This window comes from Rousettus aegyptiacus, unplaced genomic scaffold (genome assembly GCF_014176215.1).
Source record: "Rousettus aegyptiacus isolate mRouAeg1 unplaced genomic scaffold, mRouAeg1.p scaffold_m13_p_11, whole genome shotgun sequence".
NCBI classification, from domain to species: Eukaryota; Metazoa; Chordata; class Mammalia; order Chiroptera; family Pteropodidae; genus Rousettus; species Rousettus aegyptiacus.
Window position 1 is genome coordinate 51,222 of NW_023416286.1, and position 19,848 is coordinate 71,069.

Genomic DNA, 19,848 nt, shown 5'->3' on the forward strand with positions numbered 1-19,848 from the left:
ACATATACCTAATAGTTTTATGGGTGTGCTTCGTAGCAAGCAGGTAAATCCCAGGTGTCTAGAATTGAGCTGACCCTTCATACAGGTTTCTAAAGTGATGCAATTGTCAGATTATAAGGTGAAATGCCTATGTTTAAAGCCATTTGGTATTTAATTCAACAGTTGTTTTGTGAATAAACCAAAAAGGAAAGTAGCTATGGTACAAGAAGTCAATATGAGACAAGTACTATTTCTCAACATATTTCAATGAATGATTGCTTGCCAGGTGCCTGATGGGGCAGCCCCTCTCATGCCTCCCGGAAAGATGCTCTGCATGCACTTAAAAAATGTCCCGGTTAAGTTTCTGACTCACAAATCATACATAGGTGAGAGAAGAAACGTTCTCAAGACAAGAAGAGACTCGTGATAGTGGGGCCCCTGTCCTAACACGTGGCAGTTGGGGAGCAAGTTGGGTCCATTGAATGTCTCTTAGCTCTCAGTTGTTAAAGCCTTTAGCTATTGGTCCACATCCACTTTCTCAACTTTGCTGTTGACATATTAATCAGGTTAATAATCGACCAAAAAAAAAAAAAAAGGAAAAGAAAAAAAGAAAAAATTCAGCCCTCCTCAAAACAGCAGTTGGAAACTGAAGATATAATGAATCCCAGGCATCTCTGGGTAATTAATAGTGACTTAAACATGATAACACAGTTTTAAAGCAGAAGTGTAGCCCTTTTTAATTTTGTGATATTTAGTATAGGAAAACAGCATTTCACTATGATTTCTCTCTGCATCACTGACCCAATCCTAATCTATGGGTCCTGGAAATTGTTAATGTTAAATCATGTAGGGGGAAAAATGAGTACATTCATAGAGTTTAAAAAAAATATTAGACTTCAATAATTTAATTGTTCTTCTCAACTTTCAAATTAAAGGCATTTCATAAAAAATTCCAGCTTTTGAGTTATAGCTGAAACTGTCACAAGCCTTCCCTTTCCTCCCATTCTATTCTTACATTCACACATGAAATATTTCAGGGAAATTGGAGTTGCTGGCCAGGGTTAAAATAGTTCAACTTCCTTGGCTCTCCTGGATGAACACATGCTCCTTTGTGATCATGTAAGCAGACTGTGGAGAGATCACAAAGTTTCTTCCAAATGTATTCATATCGGAAGCACATGTCAACCAGAAATGAATAGCTCCCTAGGAGAGCTGGTAGGCGAACTTCGTTCGCTTCTGTTGATTATAAAAATTAAGTTCCATAAGCTACGGCGGCTTGTCAAAATGAAAATTTTGCATCATTCGCAAAATAGCAGAAGAGAATTCTACATTTTAGTTTCTGTTACAACAATATTGTGCTGTGTGTCATCCCGAAGAGCTTTTGGAATACGGAGCAAGCACTCGTGCCGTGAGCTGCTTTAGTGAAAGAAAGTTATAGATACTGGTCTGACAGGGGACTATGTAGCAATGGTTATAGCATGTAGCAGACTACAGCTACTTTTCATCAGGTGCTAGTCTAGAACGTCCTGAGCTTGAATTTGTCACTGTCTGGAAACCAATTACACAGTCGGCTTCGCTCACTGAGGCCCAAAGGGGTGGGTGTCCTCCGGCTCTGATGCTGTCTTTGGTCTGAGAGCTCAGACCTGGGTTTGCGTGTTGGCTATTCATCTAAACTTCTCCTTAAACTGCTTCAGAGCCGTTGCTGCTCTGGGGCAGAAAGCACATACTGGTGCGCAGAATTCTCTGATTTAATCGCATCCTTAAGTCTCGGTGTCAGGATAAAAAGGCACTTGCACTACCCGGAGTGGACGGTAGGTGGCGCCGGACAGACTTGTCAGGAGGTTTTGGCAGAAAGCACAGGTTCGGAAGGTACCGGAAAAACGAGGGATAACCGTTTCTTCCTTTCCAGTGTCGCTTGTCCCCACCTCGTTAGTAGGCTGGGAAGTAAATTTCTTTTCCTCCCCAAATTAAATGAAATCGAATAAAATGACAATGCCGCAGGCGTTGCCCTGAGTGAGGGTTAAACGACCGTTGCGTGAAGTGTTTGCTTCACAGCTGTGCGTTCACACTCGCGTGCGCCCGGGACCCGACATCAAAGCGCTTCTCGCCATAGCTCTGTCGCAGAAGGTCGGAAAGCCCCGTTCTAGTCCACGTCCAGGGCAGGACACATGGCGGTGGCCGTGGCCAAACGGTGCTGCAGCTGGGAGGAGAGAGGCGAGCCTCGCAGGGCCCCCTGCCCCCCAGCGCCCCCCAGACCCCAGCCCCCCAGATCTCTCTACCCCCCGGAGCCCCCTAGCACCCCAGCTCCCCGGAACCCCTCAACCCCCAGCTCCCAGACCCCCAGAGTCCCTAGTTGCCCAGGACCCCAGAGATCCCCAGCCCTCGGAGACCTCGGTCTTCCAGCCACCTGAAGTCCCCCAGGCCTCAGCTGCCCGGACACCTCCAGCCCCCCAAACCCCCAGCTCCCGGGAGCCTCTCAGCCCCCAGCCCCCCAACCTCCTGGAGACCCCAGTTCCCCAGGCCCCCGGAGCCCCACGGTGGTGGATGTGTTGGTGGCGGAAGGTGCTTAAGAAGTTTAGCTCAGGCCGGACTCCAAGGGCTCCTCTCAGCTTCGGGGGGCGCTTGAGAAGCAACAGCAACATTTGATTAGGTCTTTTACTAACTCGGTACATTATTTGTCTAAAAAAAAAAAACCCATATATAACACTCCGAAGTTTAGGATGGTCAAAGGCATGGACTGCCACTTTAATGAACTACGCATTCAAAGAACCAGACAGAGACTTAACGTCAGACGTTACGTTTGGCCTGGATACTGCGTTTTGGGAAAGGGAGGCGGTGAGCACAATGCCTGGTGCGTCTTCGTGGCCTTTGGAATGACTAAGCAGCCGCGGGGAGCATCGCGCCCGGGGCGCTCTCGCCCGGGACTCGGGGAGACTTGGTAAGACTGTGTGCGCTTTGAATTTCAAGAAACTCGGAAACCGAGTCAAAAGATTTGTCCGGGTGACACTGAGGTCTGGGCCCATGCCAGCAGGGCCTATTCTAGAAGTGTTGCCTTCCCGCTCCCGATGCCATAATTCTCAACAAAATACCGTTTAAAAATCTTGACGAATAAGTGAGTGAAAAAAAGGAAGACGGTGCGCAGGGAGCCATGAGGGGGGCCGGGATGAGGACCCGGGGGCGAGCGGGCAGACGGTGGGGCCGACCGGCCGGGGCGTCCGGCCCGGGGCTCGAGCTCCAGCCCATCGACTCGCCCCAACCACTTGTGTGGCCTCCGGAGGCGGCTGCGGCAGGTGCAGACACGTCGACCGAACAGAGATTGAACTGAGCAGATGCTCGTCCTCGGTCTGGCGGAGAGTGTCCAGGTCACGCTCACTCCGGGTCGGCCCGTCCGAGGGCCAAACTGAAGGGCTGGGCCCCGACCCGGCCCCCCCGAACTCCGACTTCCGTCTGCCGCCAGAGAGTGTCAGAAGGATGCTCAGCTTCTAGCCTCCCGACTGTTCTTGCTTTTTGTATTTTTGTAAATTGACAAGTGCCTCGTGGGTAAAACGCTGTGTTTCTCTGCTCGCCCATCCTATCTGGGCCCTTGGCCCTTGGAGTACTGGCCCCCTGGAGAGCTCTGCCGTGTTCGTACACGTGCTGGGGGCGCAGCGGCCAGCAGGGCGAGTCTTGAACCAGCGCACCATTGCTTAAGCCAGAGATCACCTGCTTGACTATCTGAAACTAAACAGTAGACAATGTTACAAATGCTGACCACACTTTCTAAATGTTTTTTTATAACTATTATTTGATACAAGCTTAGGAATCTTTATTACTTCAAGTGAGCTATTATGTGCAACATATTTATGATAGTCTTCTAGGTCCTTCCTCATTGACGAGTGCAAATTTTCCCGTATTGAATCATGAGCTTTAATAGAAATAATCGCTGTTTTGATAAAACCCATGTTGTACTTTCGACTTGCGATGATGGGACTTTTGAGCACCATTTTACCTGGTGGCTGCGTCGCTAACGACAGTGAGGGCTGCGCTGGCCCGTGTGACGCCATGCGGGGCACCGTCCCTCTGGCCTTTGTCTGCCTTCCTGCCACCAGGCTGGAGTGTCGCGGGCAGCAAACGAGGCGCCCCGGGAAAACGCCCCGAGGCTGGCGTTGGATTCCCTGCAGCGGGCAGTGCGGCAGGGCAGGGGCTGCGGCACCCCGCGGCACCCCAGTGGGGGGCTTCGCTCTCTCCCTCGGCGTCTGTTTCCCCTTCTGTGAGATGAGGGTCAGTGCCCCAACTGTGCACAGTGCAGGAGATGCTCGGAAATCGGGGCCTCCGAGGTCAGGAGACCCACGGGCCACGAGGGAGGGTGGGGGCTGGGAAGAAGGGGCAGCCGGGGCCTCCGCCCTCAGGGGCAGCGGGGCCCCAACCACGCCGGGGGCTGTAGCCCTCGCACTCTGCCCCGGGCTCCCTGTCAGTCCAGGAGGCACAGGACTCAGACACAGAGCAGGCGGGGACGGGGGGGGGGGTGAGGGGCCTGACCTTTTGTCTGTGTCAGAGAAGATACGAGAGAATGCTTTGAAAGGGAGGAGAAAGACCATAGCCGCAGGAGAACAAAGCGGAGGAGCCGGCAGATGAAGGAGCGAGGCCCGCGGCTCCGCAGCGGGCAGGACGGGACCCGCCGAGGAGGGGAGGGTGGGAAGCAGGGCCCCGGAGGGACTGCTCAGCGGTCTCTAATGCGGTTTTGTTTTGGGGACCGCGATGGGCGGCTGCGGGGTGAGCCACGTGCCCGAAGGCCAGACACTGGACGGCCCGTGGGGCGAGGCGGGGGCGACGGGCCGGGCAGAGCAGGGCCACGCCGGGGAGGCTGCGACCGAGCCCGGCCCTCCCGCCGCTGGGAAGGCTGCTCATGTTGCGAGTCCCGGGGGCTGAAGAGAGGTGAACCCACGTGTGGTGCTTGTGCACCCGTTTCTGTCGTCCTGTGGCTGGACGTGGCACAGGTGACAGGTGCGTCCCCAGAGCAGAGCTGTCTCACAGGGACACAGGGGCCTCCGCGAAAGCCAGGGGTCTGAGGGCCAGCGCCAGGCCAGCCGGAGGGGCTGTCAGCCCGCAGAGCCCTGCCTGTCCCCAGCCTGACCGAACGAGACCCTCGCGGTGGGTCCTGGGCCGGGCCTGCTCATCGCCCTCTTAGGCACCCTGAGATCTGACAAGTCTGCCTGCTCCATGGGGACCGGAAAGAGGCTGGCTGCGTAAAAGCCAACCCAGAAGTCGCTAGAAATACGGATTCCGGGGCTGTGGGAGCAGAGAGCCTGACCCAGGAGGCTGGGGCCTGCAGGCCACGGTCTGCGCTGTCCTGGGCCTCGCGGTTCTGTGGCGGCGACGGCCGGGTGCTGTGGCTTGGTGCTGTCCTAGCAAACATGCTCCGGGGAGCCTGAGAAGCTGGGCCCGTTGATGCTACTCCAGCGAGGGCGCCCCGTCTGCCCGCTGTTGGGGTTGGCCCCGCGGGGGCGAGGCGCAGCGTGATGGAGGTCACATCCCAGGCGTCTGGCAGGCGGTCAGAGTGTCTCTAACACTCTGGTGCCCTGGGCACCCCCTTCTAGACCATTCCTACGTCTCGTCCGGGGACACGGTTCAGGCAGAAGCGACTCTGGACTCCGCCTTTCGTTTTCCGAACGTCGAAGACTCGGGCGCCGATGACCCGTCGGCGGAGTCTGTCTCGGGCTGTGTTGGGGTGTTCTAAACAGCTTACGAGTCTCCTCGTTCCCAAGAGATGAGTTAGGCTGACAGCGCACAGAAAGAAACGATCGCTCATGGCTCAGGGCCAAGTATCATGTATAATACCACGCTAACCCTGAATCCATAAATATAAAAGTGATGTTAGCAGAAAAGCTAGAAATGAGTTATGTCGGTGCCTCTGATAAATCGTGCCCGAAACGTTTTAGGTGAACAAGTGCCTTCTCGCTTCTGAGGCTGACGGGCGGGGGTGTCGCTGAGGTCGGCAGCATTCTCTTTAAAAGGGTTCTTGGCCCCGCTTCGCACTCATTTCGTTCCTCATCTTGAATTTTCCCCACTGTGTTCCGACGTCTGAATGGCTTCGAGGCGTTCTGCCGCTCCTACTCTTTTCCCTCTGAAAGCGACCCGAAAAGGCCTTGGCCGTGCTCGGCATTTCCATCAGCAGTCACCTAAGTGCGCCAGGGAGGTGGGGGAAACCGTGGCAACGGCGGGGCTGGCAGCCGGGGAAGTCGCTGGCAGGGCGTCAGAAAGCCGCCTCGGGTCGCCCCCGGGACGGCGAGCCGATGAGCCTCTGCCCGTGCCGAGGGCCGGCCACAGAGCTGGGGAGAAAAGACCCCAGTTAGCTGGGAGCTCACTGGACGAGAGACGAGGTGAAGGGGACCGGCTCTTCTCCGTCCGGGCGCCCCTGCCCCCGCCGAGGCGAGGAGACCACTGGGACACCGGGGAGGGGGGAGGGGCAGAGTCTGGGGAATGAGCTAGTCTCGGAGGACAGGCTGGAGGAGGAGGCAGGCGGGAGCGCTTTCCAGGCGGGAGGAAGTTGGAGTGGGGATGAGCGAGGGGCCCCGGGAAACGGTGGGAAAGCCAGGGGCACGTGCTGATGTGGACAAGCTGAGATGTCGGTCCAACAGTTTACAGAGAACACCGAGGACGGAAGAGCATGTTGAATAGCCCCACGAAACGCAGCTCGGCAAAGTCCGGGCCGCGAGAGACTCCGGGAGACAAACGACCCAGATTGAATAGCCCCACGAAACGCAGCTCGGCAAAGTCCGGGCCGCGAGAGACTCCGGGAGACAAATGACCCAGATTCTGGAAAAACAAAAGAGCCGCGAGAAAGTAAAAGACTTATGGGGAACCAAGAGAGGGATTTAAGAGACCGTCGGCCTCGGCCGACCACAATGTGTGGATCTCATCAATTCCTATGCGCACTACTACCTGGAAGGAGGGAGAAGGTTTGCATCTGGGAAGATGCTCGATGCACTTTTCCTGTATTTCTGGCTAAGTACAACTAAAACCCTGGAAATTATATAAAAACAAACATGAGAAGACTCTGAAGGTGGAGAGAGGGCAGACCAGGTACGGGCCTTGGGGGCGAGTTGTCTGTTCTTTTGGCCTCAGAAATCCAACACTTGGAGCCAAAGAGGCCAGTAACCAAAACACCAATGGGCGCGGAGAAAAACAAAAACAATCCCACAAACAGCCCTGAAAAGCCTTCTGTCTCCAGCCAGCGACCAGGAACGGGGAAGCCTAGCAACTCAGAGGCGGTTTGGAAACGCTGCACACTCGCCCAACATCACAGAAAATCCATGCGGCTCCCCACCCCCGACGGGGGCCGAGGGGCACCTCGCCGCTGCCTGAGAGCGGGCGCCAGAGACGGCTCAGGGGAGCTGGGGCCATCCCTGGTGGTGATGAGGCCCCCGCCCCGTGGTGTGGGTGGAGAGTCGGGACCCTCCCCACTGCCCACAGGAGCACGGCCGCCCCTCACAGCAAGGTGTCAGGGAGACCCCGCAGGGAACCCCGCTCCCGCCCCTGCCCGGCAGTCACCAGGAGCCCTCCTCACCGCAGGTGTCAGCGAGGAGACCCCGACTTCTACCCCCGACAGTAAGGAGGCGCTGCCCCCACCCAGGGGGAGAGCCAGCTAAAAAAGACGGTTCACGTGAGAGCTGTGTCTCACGACACATCAAAGTTCCCTGTCATACCAGAAATATTTCAAATCGAATGGAAAAAAAAAAAAAAACCATGCAAAAGCCAAGAAGAAAGAAATGTTAGAATAATCTGACAAAGATTTTCACGGAGTCATGAGAAAAACACTTAGACAAGCAATCACAGACACGTTAGAACCAAACGGAAAAACAGAGTCTCGGCAAGAAATGGAAAATACAAAGATGAGCCAAATGGAAATCTTAGAACTCAAAAAATACAGTAATCAGAACAAAACGTTCAGCGGGTGGGCTCGGCAGCAGATGGATGAAAGAAAGGGAAGAATCAGCACTCCGGAACAATAAAAGCCACTTCTCGGGACAAGAGAGAGGATGGAGGCTGAAGAAGTGCCCGGAGCCCCAGGGACCTGCCTCGCCGCAGCGGCCCCCGGGCCTGTGCCGCCGGCGTCCCGGAGGGAGCGGAGGACAAGGGCCGGACTGCAGAGAGCACTCAAAGAAATAATGGCTGAAAACTTTCCAGCTTCAGCAAGAGACCCGCACATTGAAGACGTTAACCCCATCGAGGATAACCCCAAAGCAATCATACCAAGACACGTCGGAATTAAACTTGTGAAAACTACAGAAAAAAAAAATGTGAAAGCAGCCAGGGGAAAACAACACCCCACCCACAGGGAAAACCGAAGAAAAATTCAAATTGCAGAGGATTTCTTATCAGAAATCACGGATGCCGGAGCACGTTGCACAATGTTCAGGTTGCACAACCTAAAAGTCTATTCCCCGGAAAAATACCCTCCGTGCACGAAGGGGTGATCAAGGCATTCTCAGATGAAGGAATGCAGGGAAACTTTGTGGCCAAGAACCCTGTCATTAAAAAGTGGCTAAAGGACGTTCCCTACACAGAAAAGAAAGGATTTACAGAGGGGCTTTAGAAGATCAGGAAGGAAGGACGTGGCGAGCAAAAGCGTGGGTTCCTACGACAGGCTTTCCTTCCCCTCCTGAGCTTTCCGAATAACGTTCGACAGTTGAAACAAAAGTCACACTGTCTGGTGTGGCCACGAATGTGCAGAGAAAATGCCTGAGACGACTCCGAGTGGAGCAGGTTGGAAGGCACGGCCAGGGAGGGGGCCTGTGGTTCGCGCGGACTTGGGAAGATGACAGCAGTGGTAGACTGTGAAAATGCTCATGGATAGCGCAATACCCAGAGAGCAGCCGCTAGGAACAGCACGCGACGGTCCGCACAAAAGCGTGAGCTAAGTAAGGATGGAATTAAAAACAAAAAAAATTATGCAAACAACAGGAAGGCCGGGGAAAAACCAGAAATTAAAAAAGCAGACGTAGCAAACGGAAAAAAATAAAATGGCAGCGTTGAGCCTGAAACGGTCTAAAGAGCCCAGGTAAAAGGCAGAGGCCGTGACCGTGGCGGCTCGTCCCAGGGGTGCGCGGCTGGCTCCCCGTGCGAAAGGCCGTCGGCGTCGCCCGCCACGGCCACGGGCTGCGGAAGACGCGTCACGTGATCGAACCCGTTAACATACCACTTTTTTATTTTTTTCCTCACAAAATTCAACACCCGTTCAGGATAAAAATAAATAAATACCGCTCATAAAACCAGGAGCAGAGGACGTTCTCCTCTGTTCGGTGAGCAGCGGCCACAGCAGCCCGCGGGCCACACCAGACGGGGGAGCCCTGTCGCCTCACGGCCGGGAGCGGCCGGGCCTCTCCGTTCCCGGCCCGTGCTCCACCGTCCAGCGCGGCAAGGTCCAGCTAGAGGGACACAGCGAGAAAGGACACTCAGATCATCAGAGAAGAAACAGAACCATCCCTGGCTGCAGATGATGGGCTCGTCCACGTGGAAAATCCCAAGGAACCTGCAGAAACCCAGAACCAGCGGTGCGTCCGGCAAGATCACGGGGCACCGGCACGTAAACGAAAACGGCTTTTTATGCAGAGGTGACGGATACATGGACACTGTGGTTACAGCGCCGTCCTGTCCACAGCCAGAGACAGCGCCACACTCGGGAGCGAGCGTAATGAGGGCTTTCGCGACGCTGAAGGAAGCACCCGAAGGTCTCACCGGACGGGGCGCACGCCGTGTCTGCGGACGGCAGCGTTTCGCGCGGCAAAGATGCCGGTTCTCCCCGGACTGACGCACGGGCTCACAGCCGCTCTTATCGAAAACCCAGCAGCGCCTTTCGTGGACACAGACGAGATTATTCTAACATTTATGTGGAAAGACAAAGGAACCGAAACACCTAAAGCAGTCTGGAAACGCGGGGGCGGCAGGGGGCGCCCCGCGCAAGATCGCGAGACGTTTCCGTGGTGCGGTAACCGCGGCTCTTCGGGGGGACGGGTGGGCCCGCGGGTCGCAGGGTGGAACTCGGAACCCGGGAGTGGCCCCCAAACGCGCCCAGCTGGCTTCCGACGAAGGCGCAAAAGCAGTCCCAGGGAGGAACGGGGTGACCGGACGTCGGGGGGCAGGAGAACGGTGAACCTGAAGTCCGGGCCTTTCATAAAAACGAGCACAAAACGGACCACGGACTCCAGTGCAACGCGTAAAATCACGCAGCTTTTGGAAAAAAACACAGGAGAAAATCTTCAGGATCGAGGGCTAGTCCGAGAGTCCTTGGACTCGATTCCAGAACCACAATTCATAGAGGAAGAAAACCAATAAATCGGACCTCGTTAAAATGAAAAAGTAGCACTCTGCAAAAGACCCTGTTAGGAAGGTGAGCAGAAAAGCTACGCAGTGGAAAAGGAATTATTTGTGGACCGCGTCTGTCTGCCCGAGGACTGGTCGCCAGAGAATACGAAGAACTCCCCAACTCGACGGTGGAAAACAATCGGTCGATCACAAAACGGGCAAAAGACGTGAGGAGGATGCAGAGACGGCAAATAAGCCTGCGGGGAGGCGCAGGGTGAGCGGCCGAGGCGACGGGCAGTGAGGAGCCGGCGCCAGCGAGGACGAGGACGCTCGGTCCCTCCGGCGTGGCTGAGGAGCCACCCGCCGCGGTTCGTCCACAGCTCGGGACGTCACCCAGGGCACGCACGACGGCCGGAGCCGTGGCCGCCAGGGAAACTCGGTGCCCGCGGGCTAACACCTGCCGGCTCCCCCACCTGCCGTCCTTGAAATGCGAGATGCCGGCCGCGGGGGCAGGCGGTGGGGGCCGGGCCCAGGCGGGGGGTGGGGGGGGCGGCAGGGGCGTCCTGTCCTGTGCGCCCCTGTGTGGGCGTCCTTACGCTGGCGGGGACCTTGCCTGTCTGCTCCGCAAGGTGCCACCTGTGGGGGACGGAGTGGGCCTCCACACCGTTTCTTACACCTACTGGCGAATCTGTAGTTGTCTCAAGATAACAAGTTTCAGTTTTGAAAAACACCGATAGGCCAGTGGGGAACGGCGAGCACAGACCGGACCTTTTTGGTGGCGGCGGCGTGCACGCCACGCTTGCGTTTGCAAAGTTGCGTCTGTACTCTGAGGGGATCCGTGTCGAAATGTTTCAGACGACGCGTCTGGGGTTCGCCTCAGAATAATCCGGCCTGGGGGACGCGCTGCAGCAGAGAACAGGCGTGAATAGGTGCCTCCCGGAGCCAGGCAGCCGCGTGGGCCCCTGGCACGTGCCCTCGGGGTTAAGCCGTCGAGGTCTGATGTCCGAGGTCCGGGGCGGCCGGATCTTGCTGGAGCCCCGGCTCTGCCGCGTGCCGGCTCCGGACCCGGGGCCGGTTACTCACCCTCTCCAGCCTCGAGCCTCCGCGATCTCACGCGCGCAGTCGGGCTGCTGTCTCCAGAGGCGGTGTCGGTGAGGAGAGGCACAGTGCCCACCCCAGGGACGGTCGGGGACGGGGAGAGGGAGAGAAGCCAGCACGGGAGCCCAGGGCGCGGGGGGCGGCGAGACCCAGGGGCTGGGCAGCGTCCTGGGAGCCAGGGACAGGCCGCAGGGCGTGAAGATGACCGCGGGGAAGAGGCCGCCGGGCTCAGCGTTCAGAGCGCCCCTGTGTGACCGCGGCTCCGTGGGGAGAGCGGGTCAGAGCGAGGGGCCGAGGTGCAGGTGGCCAGCGAGGCCGGCAGGTGTGGGGGCCTGAAGGGCCTGTGCGGGGTGGGGGGTGGGGGAAGGGGACCTCGAGCGTGGGGCACTCGGGAGGGTGCAGAGCAGACAGGAGGGTCAGCCGAGAGGGGACAGGGAACGAGAGGGCCTGGAGTCGGAAGAGCAGGCGGGGGGGCAGCCGCTCGCCTGGGGTTAGGGCCGCTACCCAGGCCTTCAGACCCCCTCCCTCCAGCAGGGGCTTTGTCTGTGCCCCGCCCGGTCGGGGGAAGAAAAGGCCTGAGAGGACGACTGGGGACCGCCAGAGCGGACCAGGTGTTTTGGGGGACGAGGCTGCGGTTTTGTTTTTAAAGGGTAGTTCTCGCGTTTGATCGATCAAGACTAAAATTTTTGTGGATGAAATGACCCGTCTGGAACTTGCTTTGGACCCTGAAGAAAATGAGAACGACTTCCTCGTTTTCCTCGAGAGGCCGCGTCACGCCCCGGTGTGCGTCTGTGGGTTCCCAGGGGTCCCGGGCGTGGCGCACGCTGACTCTGTCAGCTGCGCGCGTGTATTATGGTCTGGAGGGACCGGTCTGCGCTGACCCACCGACACCCACCTAAAGGCACCCATGTCCGACCCGGAAGCTCCCGGAGAGGGCGGTTGGTTCCCGTCTGCGCTGCGAGGCCGGGCGCTTTGCTGGCCACCACGCACCGAGGGGCTCAGCCGATGTGGGCTGTGCTCAGGGGGGGCTGACGGCCTGGCGGCTCCCCCCGTGTCCTCCCCCACAGGTGGTACGGATGCAGAGGACTCCCCCATGTCCTGGGCACCCCCCCTCCGCCCCCCAGCAGAGGGCATGGTGGCCCGCGAAGCTGGTGTCACTCACGGGCCAGGAAGTCCCCGACGAACTCTGGGCCAAGTCCGCCCGGGAACCGGCAGCCTCCCCGGGAGAAGCGCCCGGCTCTGCTCAGCCCCCGGGCTGCAGCACGGTGGCCCTGACGGAGCAGAGACTCAGACCACACAGGAAGGGGAGCGGGGGGCTCATCTTTATTGAGGCGAGACAGTCACAGCGGTTGTGGTTAGGCTGGGTTCTAAGCGCTTCCTGCGACCCCCCGGCTGTCTGCGCCCGGAAGGCAGGGATGCTGGGGTCCCGCGAACGCCTCCCGCCTGCTGGGCGCCGGGCGGTCCACCCGTGTGTCGGTGGACAATAGAAGACGATATTTACAAGACAGAGTAAGTTTGGAATTTAGATACTTCGGTATAATTCTAAACCAGTCATTACAAAAATACTTTATATAAATTCGAAGTCAGAACTAAAACATCCGACCCTACAAAAAAGTACCTTATCCTAATACAAGCACGTTTCTAGGTAACCGTTCTTTATCGACAGCAGCTACGTCCCTAAGCTTTCGGGAAATGCCCCCGTGTCGGACGAGCCCCTTGAAACAGACAGGAGAGTGCCGTCGAGGCAGTCGCCCGCCTTCAGAGCCGGCCGCACGGCGTGGTCATTCCGCGGACGTGGACTCGGGCGTCTGAGCGTTGGGAAAGCCCTCGTGAGGACGAAGTCCCCAGCGTGTGGACGGGTTCGGGGTTCGCGTCGGTGCCTCCGGGGCAGACGGGTGTGCCAGGAGCCGGCTCGCCGCGCTCCGGAGCGTCTAGCTGGGAAACCCGGGGGCCGCGTTGGGGCCGCTGTCGGAGATGAGCTCGTTCACCTCGTTCTGCTTGCGCTCGGTGAGGGCGTGGCTGGTGGGGCTCCCCGGCTTCCGCGCGCCCCGCGACCTGTGGAAACACACTCTCAGCAGCAGGTAGCCCAGCTCGGCCACGTTCAGCAGCACGCAGATGACAGACGCGGAGATCATGAAGATGGTGAAGACGGTCTTCTCCGTGGGCCTGGAGATGAAGCAGTCCACGAGGTTGGGGCAGGGCTCGATCCCGCACTTGAGCACCCAGGGCAGGTGGTAGCCGTTGTACAGGAAGTAGAAGACGTACATGAAGGCGGCCTCGAAGACGATGCGGAAGAAGATGCTGCTGGCGTAGGTCCACCACAGGGCGCCCTCGATCCGGACCTTCTGCCTCTTGATGTCCTCCAGGTCCTTGAACTCGCTCCTCTTCTCTCCGCGCCGGAACCTGCGGGCGGCCTCCTGCCTGTGGTAGGCCACGTGCATGGCCACCAGCAAGGCGGGCGTGGACACGAAGATGAGCTGCAGCGCCCAGAGCCGGATGTGGGACACGGGGAAGAAGTGGTCATAGCACACGTTTCTGCAGCCGGGCTGCAGCGTGTTGCACACGAAGTCCTCCTGCTCGTCGCCCCACACCTCCTTTGCGGCCACCACGAGGATCATGACGCGGAAGATGAAGAGCACGGTGACCCACACCTTCCCGATGCTGGTGGAGTGCTTGTTCACGCCGCCGATGAAGGCGTGCAGCGTGCCCCAGTCCATGGCGCCGGCTCGGCCCTGCGCAGACAAAGACCGGCAATGGGATTAGTGGGCGGGCCCCGAATCTGTAAAACGGCCACACACCCAAGGGTGCGCCGTGCCAGGTGACGCCTCCAACCCCCAAGCTGCCGGGAGGCGGCGTTCAGACACAGGCCAAGGCTCTGGGTCAGGGATGACTCTTGGGGTTCTCGCCTCGACTCCGCTGAGTCCGACTGCGCAGCAGGTAGCTGCTGGCCACACACACAGGCGCGTGGGTCGCCTCCGTCCTCCCAGGTCCTGCGCGGTCCCTGCGGAACCACAGGCCACACTGGCTTCGCTTCGCCCAGGGAGCTCACAGGGTCCCCAGCAGCCAGCAGCCGAAAAATGGCTCATCTGGGAAGGAAGGTCACGCATCGGAGCGACCCAGCAGAGTAAACAGGGAGAACGTGAAACCAGATCCTGGTTTACTGTACACAATATACTTGTATTTATTTCTAGCTTAAATAACGTCATTGGCCGTAATCCTGGGCTCCGAGGGAACTTGACACCGTACCTGTGGGAAGACACACTTCCCAAACAGAATCGCGGCTTACGTCCAAAGTGCTCGCTGATCCACTGCGGCCACCAGTGGTAGCCGTCCCTCCCCGGCGGGTGGCCGCACCCAGCGACTTCCCTCCCCGGCAGGCGCCGCCGCACCCAGTGACGCGAAGGACCCGCTGCTGGGCGGAGCCTCCTCCCCGTGGGCGCCTGCCCGACGCCCGCGGAGAGGGCCCCTGGCCCTGCGGACCCATCCGCACCCACGCAGAGGCCTTCCACGCTGCCGCAGACTGAAGGGCCCATCAGTGACGAAGGCCATGAGAATCTTCTGGAAGTGGAAGACCCTCCCTCAGAAAACCCGCCCACCCTCCTGGGGGACGGGGGAGTCACCGAGGCCTTTCGTAGCCATCTCAGACTTTCTCGAGCGCAGGCAGGGTGCGCTGGCTCAGGCTCCTTTCCAGGCGGGCCCGTGACCCTGCCGTGAGCTGGCCGGCCGTCGCCGTGACCATGGCAGAGGCACAGGCATATCAGGGTCCGATGACGTTTACGGGGGCCCCACGGCACCCGCGCTTCTGCGGTTCCTGACGCTTTCCCCGAGGGCATCTGGAGGCCTTGGGTGCTGATGGTGGACGGCAAGGCTGCCTCAGAGACACCCGGGCTTGGGCTGCAGGAGGACCCCGGCCCGGCGCCGGCAGGCTGGGGGTCCCGGCTGCAGCACGGCAGGGCGCAGAGCTGGGGGCTCCTTCGGGGGGCGGAGGGGGTGGGCGCCGAGGGCCTGACTGCTGTGTTGGCCTAGAACTAAGAACTGGATCCAAAGGTAGAAGGAACAGAAAGCCAGGATTTTGCTTTTTTAAAAAAAGAAGATGCTCAGGAAAACAAAATAGGTCCAGCTCTTTAAACATAAACTCTTTGAAGCTGAGGTTTCTGGTCCGTAACACATCGATGCCCAGCCCGGCGGCTGGGCGCCTGCCGCTGACCCCAGGAAACTCATCTCTGATGTGAAAGACTCGCTCTAGGCAACGTGCACTGTGCGGCGATGTCGTGGTCCCCAGGGGAAGCCGTCACCCCGCACCTTCCTAGCTGTTGCTGTGCTGATCTGGGGGCCTTTTGGGGTGCGGCCAGTGAGCTGTCCCCTTAGGGAGTCTGTCCTGCCTGCTTGTGAAATGAAGACGGTCTCCGACTAACCAGCAAACGTGTCCCACTGAGCACCTCACCGGCAAGTCTCCACGGCATTGGAGAAAAGTTCACTCAAACCCTCAGACTGCAGAGCATTTAAAGGGCCCCCAGGTAAAGAGGCTGCTTCTGAGTTCTGCACACCTGCCTGACCGGTGGCTCACCTGGGGTCAGCAGTCACCGCCCGCCCTGCGAGGAAGCACACCAGCCAGGGGCAGCGGAGAGGCTCTGGGCCGGAGGGCCCGGGCCCCACAGGACTGCAGCCCCGCCTGCTAGAAGCGGGGTCCCCGACTTCTGCTCCTCTGGCTTCTCCTTGAACAAACAAGCAGGGACAAGGGCCACGGCGGCAGCTTTAGTCCCGTGGACCCCTCTGGGCCCCTGAATCGCACACTCTGAAGACATTCTCTCCAAGGAGCAAAGCTCAACGGAAAATAGTCCATCTTACTTTACGCCTTACTGAGTTTGACTAAAAACCAGCAATTCACCTGCGTCTTTAAAGGAAGAAAAAGAAGTGAAACTCCCCGGTCGCTCAGGAAAACCCGTGGCTAAACCCTGACGCGGGTGCGTCTGGGCCACTGGTCACCCAAGACAGTCGGTCGGCGGAGAGCAAGGCGCCCGATTCGCGGCGCCTTCCCGCACAAGAGACAAAGGCCCTACTGTCCCTCGCGGCAGAAACGGCCAGCAAGGACCGCTGTCCCCGAGTCGCCGCAGCCCCTGTGCTCCGAGGCCCTCGGGAGGGCACGCGGCTTCCAACACCGAGAGCTCCCTTTCTGTGCTTCCGTTTGGTCCCCAGCATCCGGGGCAGCTGGCCTGCATGTGGCCCTCCCAGGGGGCACCGAGGGCAGGGGCGTCAGGGCCGCGGACCACCCCGAGCTTCCCGCCATGTGCACGGCCGCAGTCACAGGAAGCGCCCGGCGTCCCCCGGGCCTCGCTCCCACCGGGCGGAGCGGCAGCTGTGACAGGGGGCTGGGCTCTGCTCGCTCCTGACCGGGCGCTTGGGCAGGCGAGGCCGCCCCGGCTGGGGGACAGAGGCACAGCCGCCGGCCCTCCGTCTCTGCCCGGGGACCACACAGCACCAGGGCAGAGAGCAAGGCGTCCGCGAGACCGGGGTCATGGGGCGCCTGACGGCCGGGGTCACGGGGCGCCTGACGGCCGGGGTCACCGGACACTGGCGTATGGAGCCGGGCCACTCCTCCTGCCACAACTCAGACCCCGTCAGCCCGTTAGCATGCTGCTGCAGCGATGGGATCCCGCAATTGTTCTAAAATCTCTTATTTAAGATTCAACCCTGACTAGTCTGCTCGACAATGCCGTGCCAGCTTCATGGACAATGGGACCGAAACCGAAGCCCCGGCCAGAAGCCAGCGCCGCCCTCGGCACACGCCGCGGGCTGGAGAGGGGCTTCTGGGTGGTTCTGTCCTCTTCAGGTGACACTCTTAAACACGCCCCTCACGGTTCCCACGTTCCTGTGGAGAGTCGAGGAGCCGGACGGCTGAAGGCTTGACGTCGCAGCAAAGCGAGCACCCCTGAGCCTGATGCCCAGCCGGTGGCCGGAGGGGACCCAGGGCAGGTCACCCGGGAGCCCGTGTGGCACGTCGCGGCACGAATGCAGAGCTGTGCCGGGCTCCGGGACGTCGGGATCTGTGGAGGACACACGTGGCCACCTCCACGGCTCCTGCACGTGCCCACCGCTCGGCCTTCAGCCTGGTGCTCCGCAGCGCGAAGCCACGACGAAATCAAAACGAAATCTTTGGCACAGACTCGTGTCCCCAACGAGAGGAAACTGCGAGCACCAACCGCAAGCCTCTCGCCCCCTCCACGAGCATTAAAAATAAAAAGAGAGTGAAAGTGACAATAAAATCAAAGTAAAATGGGACTAGAGGGAGTTTGAGAAACGGGACGTGCCCCCCGCCCCCCACAAGCAGTCTAAAGAAGAAAAACCTCGGCTGGCTGGCTCCTTCCTCGGGGAGAATCTACGTCTTCTGTCTCTAGAATCTTCCACTCATTCAAGGGACAACATGAAAGATGATTTTTAAATTTAATGACTCAAAACGTCACCAACTCTCAAAGTAACGGCCAGTGAAAACATGCATTTGGTATTTACTATTTCTTCGAAATTAACTTAATAAAAATGAAAAATGTCTTTCTGTCTAAGGAGTCTAGATATAAAAATGGACAGTTCATAGACTTACACGTGTTTCTTAGTCCATGTAAGAATTCAAAGAGCTGAGAAGATGACTTTCACGGAGCAGTCTCTGGTCATTCAAGTAACTGTCCTCCTCAGACACTCACGTCTGACCAGAGTTAAACGGCCCTGGGATTGGGAGAGGAAGAGGCCAATGGGACCAGTTCCCCTGCATGGGTCGAGCCGCAGAGCAGGAGCCTCGGCCGTGACAGGGTCGGCGTGGGAGGCTCGCGCCCTTGTGGACCGAGCCTGGGCAGGACCCGGCCCGGCATTTAAACTGCTGTGTTCGAACCACACACGGCTCCTGGACTGTCTGCGCTCGGCACGGCCGCCCGCTAAGGACCTGCACGCCGGGGTTTGCCAAGGCAGGTGCTCGCCCAGACCTGCAGGCCGCCTTCCTAATGCTCTTGCAACTCCGCAGAGAAAGGGTAAGAAAGAGAGACCAAGTCACCATTACCTGGATCAGATTCTGCTTTAAAATAAACCCCGGGGAGGCGGCAGGGTGGTGAGCGTGGGCTCCGGCTTCGGTGGCTGCCGCGAGGGCAGTGGGAGCCTGCTCGCCCCAGCACCCCGTCCCCCACTCTCCCGGGGTGTTACAGGCGGGGGTGTTGACATTCTGGCTCCATCGCGGTTCCCCCTCCTTGGCAGAGCTCAGACAACACCCTCCAAGTCTCCGGGATCCGGACACCAGACAAAGGCCCGGCAGGGGCCGTTCTGAGCGGCCCCCCTGCAGTTCTGGGGGCAGTGCCTGGGCAGGGCGCCTTCCGGAAGGCTGCCTAGGCTCTGCCGGCACTGGGGCCGGAAACGCTTCTGCGGCACCGTCAGCGGGGGCCTTAGGCTCAAGCAGGCACTAAACCGACCGCGACCCCCTCCCTGGGACACGGGACGCGGGTCACGGCCACTGTCCGGCGTGGCTGTGGGACGCCAGTCCCTGCCGCGTCCAGAGCTGGACTCAGGCCACTCACCTGACTGCCCTGCTCTCCAGGAAGGGAGGCTCGCCCCCCAAAGTGGCAGGAGCCGTGAGGCCAGTGGCACCCCGGCCTCCTTCGCCAGACAGGAAGTCGCTTCTGGTGCCTCCACCTTTAAACTGACTGTGTCACCAAGGACACTTAATTACTGGTGTCCGGTAATTGTTCGGTAATTGTATTATTGGCATTATTGTCCTGTGTCTCACCGCACAGTCACGGGGTGCGTCCCACCTGGGGTGCGCCCACCGGCCACGGTGTGGGGGGGCCTGAGCTTAAACACTGCCCCCCCCCCCTGCGCTGCAGTCCCGCCCCCAGATCCGAGCAAACCCCCAAACGCAGCAGGAGGTGGGGCCGGGCGCGGGGTCCCGCCGGCGCCTCGGACGCGCGGGCGCGATGCACTCACAACGCCTGCTGTGCGGGCCGAGGGGGCCACCCGGATGCCCGGGGCGCGGAGGGCGCGGGGCCAGGGCCGGGGCCGGGGCGCCCGCCAGGGGACCGGGGGGACCGCGTCCCGCCCGCTCTCCTACCTGCGCGGCGGGCGCGGGCGCGGGGTCTGTCGGTTGCCGGCGGGTCCGGGCGCGGGGTCTGTCGGTCGCCGGCGCGGGGTCTGTCGCGGGCTCGGGGTCTGTCGGTCGCCAGCGGTCCCGGCGGCTCCCCCACCTGCAGCGCCTTTTAGCCGCGCGCCCCGCCTCCGCCCTGACGCGCGCGCGGGGCGGCCAGGCCAGCGCGCGGGACGGCGCGGGGTGCGGGGCGGGCCTGGGGGGCCGGGGTGGGGCTCCCAGCGGAGCCTCCGCCTTCCCTCGTCTTCCCCTGCCTCAGGGGAGCTGGGCGGGTCGCCCGGCCTGGGGGTGGGGCTCAGGTCCCCCGCGGCGGCCACGCCCCCAGGCCCCGAGAGCGCTAGGGACAGGGCCGGCCAGGGGGCTTGCCGCGC

At 59.6% G+C, this 19,848-nt stretch overlaps 1 protein-coding gene across 12 annotated transcripts in view; it reads right to left on the bottom strand.

Annotated features, from left to right (window-relative positions):
* Positions 1–12,665: 12,665 nt before the first annotated feature.
* GJB6 (gap junction protein beta 6) overlaps positions 12,666–19,848 on the bottom strand; it is a 37,785-nt gene continuing 30,602 nt past the window's right edge. For 8 of the 12 annotated variants that reach the window (XM_036228343.1, XM_036228344.1, XM_036228347.1 and 5 more), the window contains one exon: positions 12,666–14,093. In XM_036228343.1, coding sequence (XP_036084236.1) covers positions 13,293–14,093 — 801 coding nt within the window. In that variant the 3' untranslated portion in view covers positions 12,666–13,292. Of the gene's footprint in view, positions 14,094–14,267; positions 18,211–18,914; positions 19,198–19,444; positions 19,494–19,848 lie in introns of those variants that run through there. The other 4 variants (XM_016119767.2, XM_016119756.2, XM_016119721.2 and 1 more) reach the window with 4 other exon arrangements.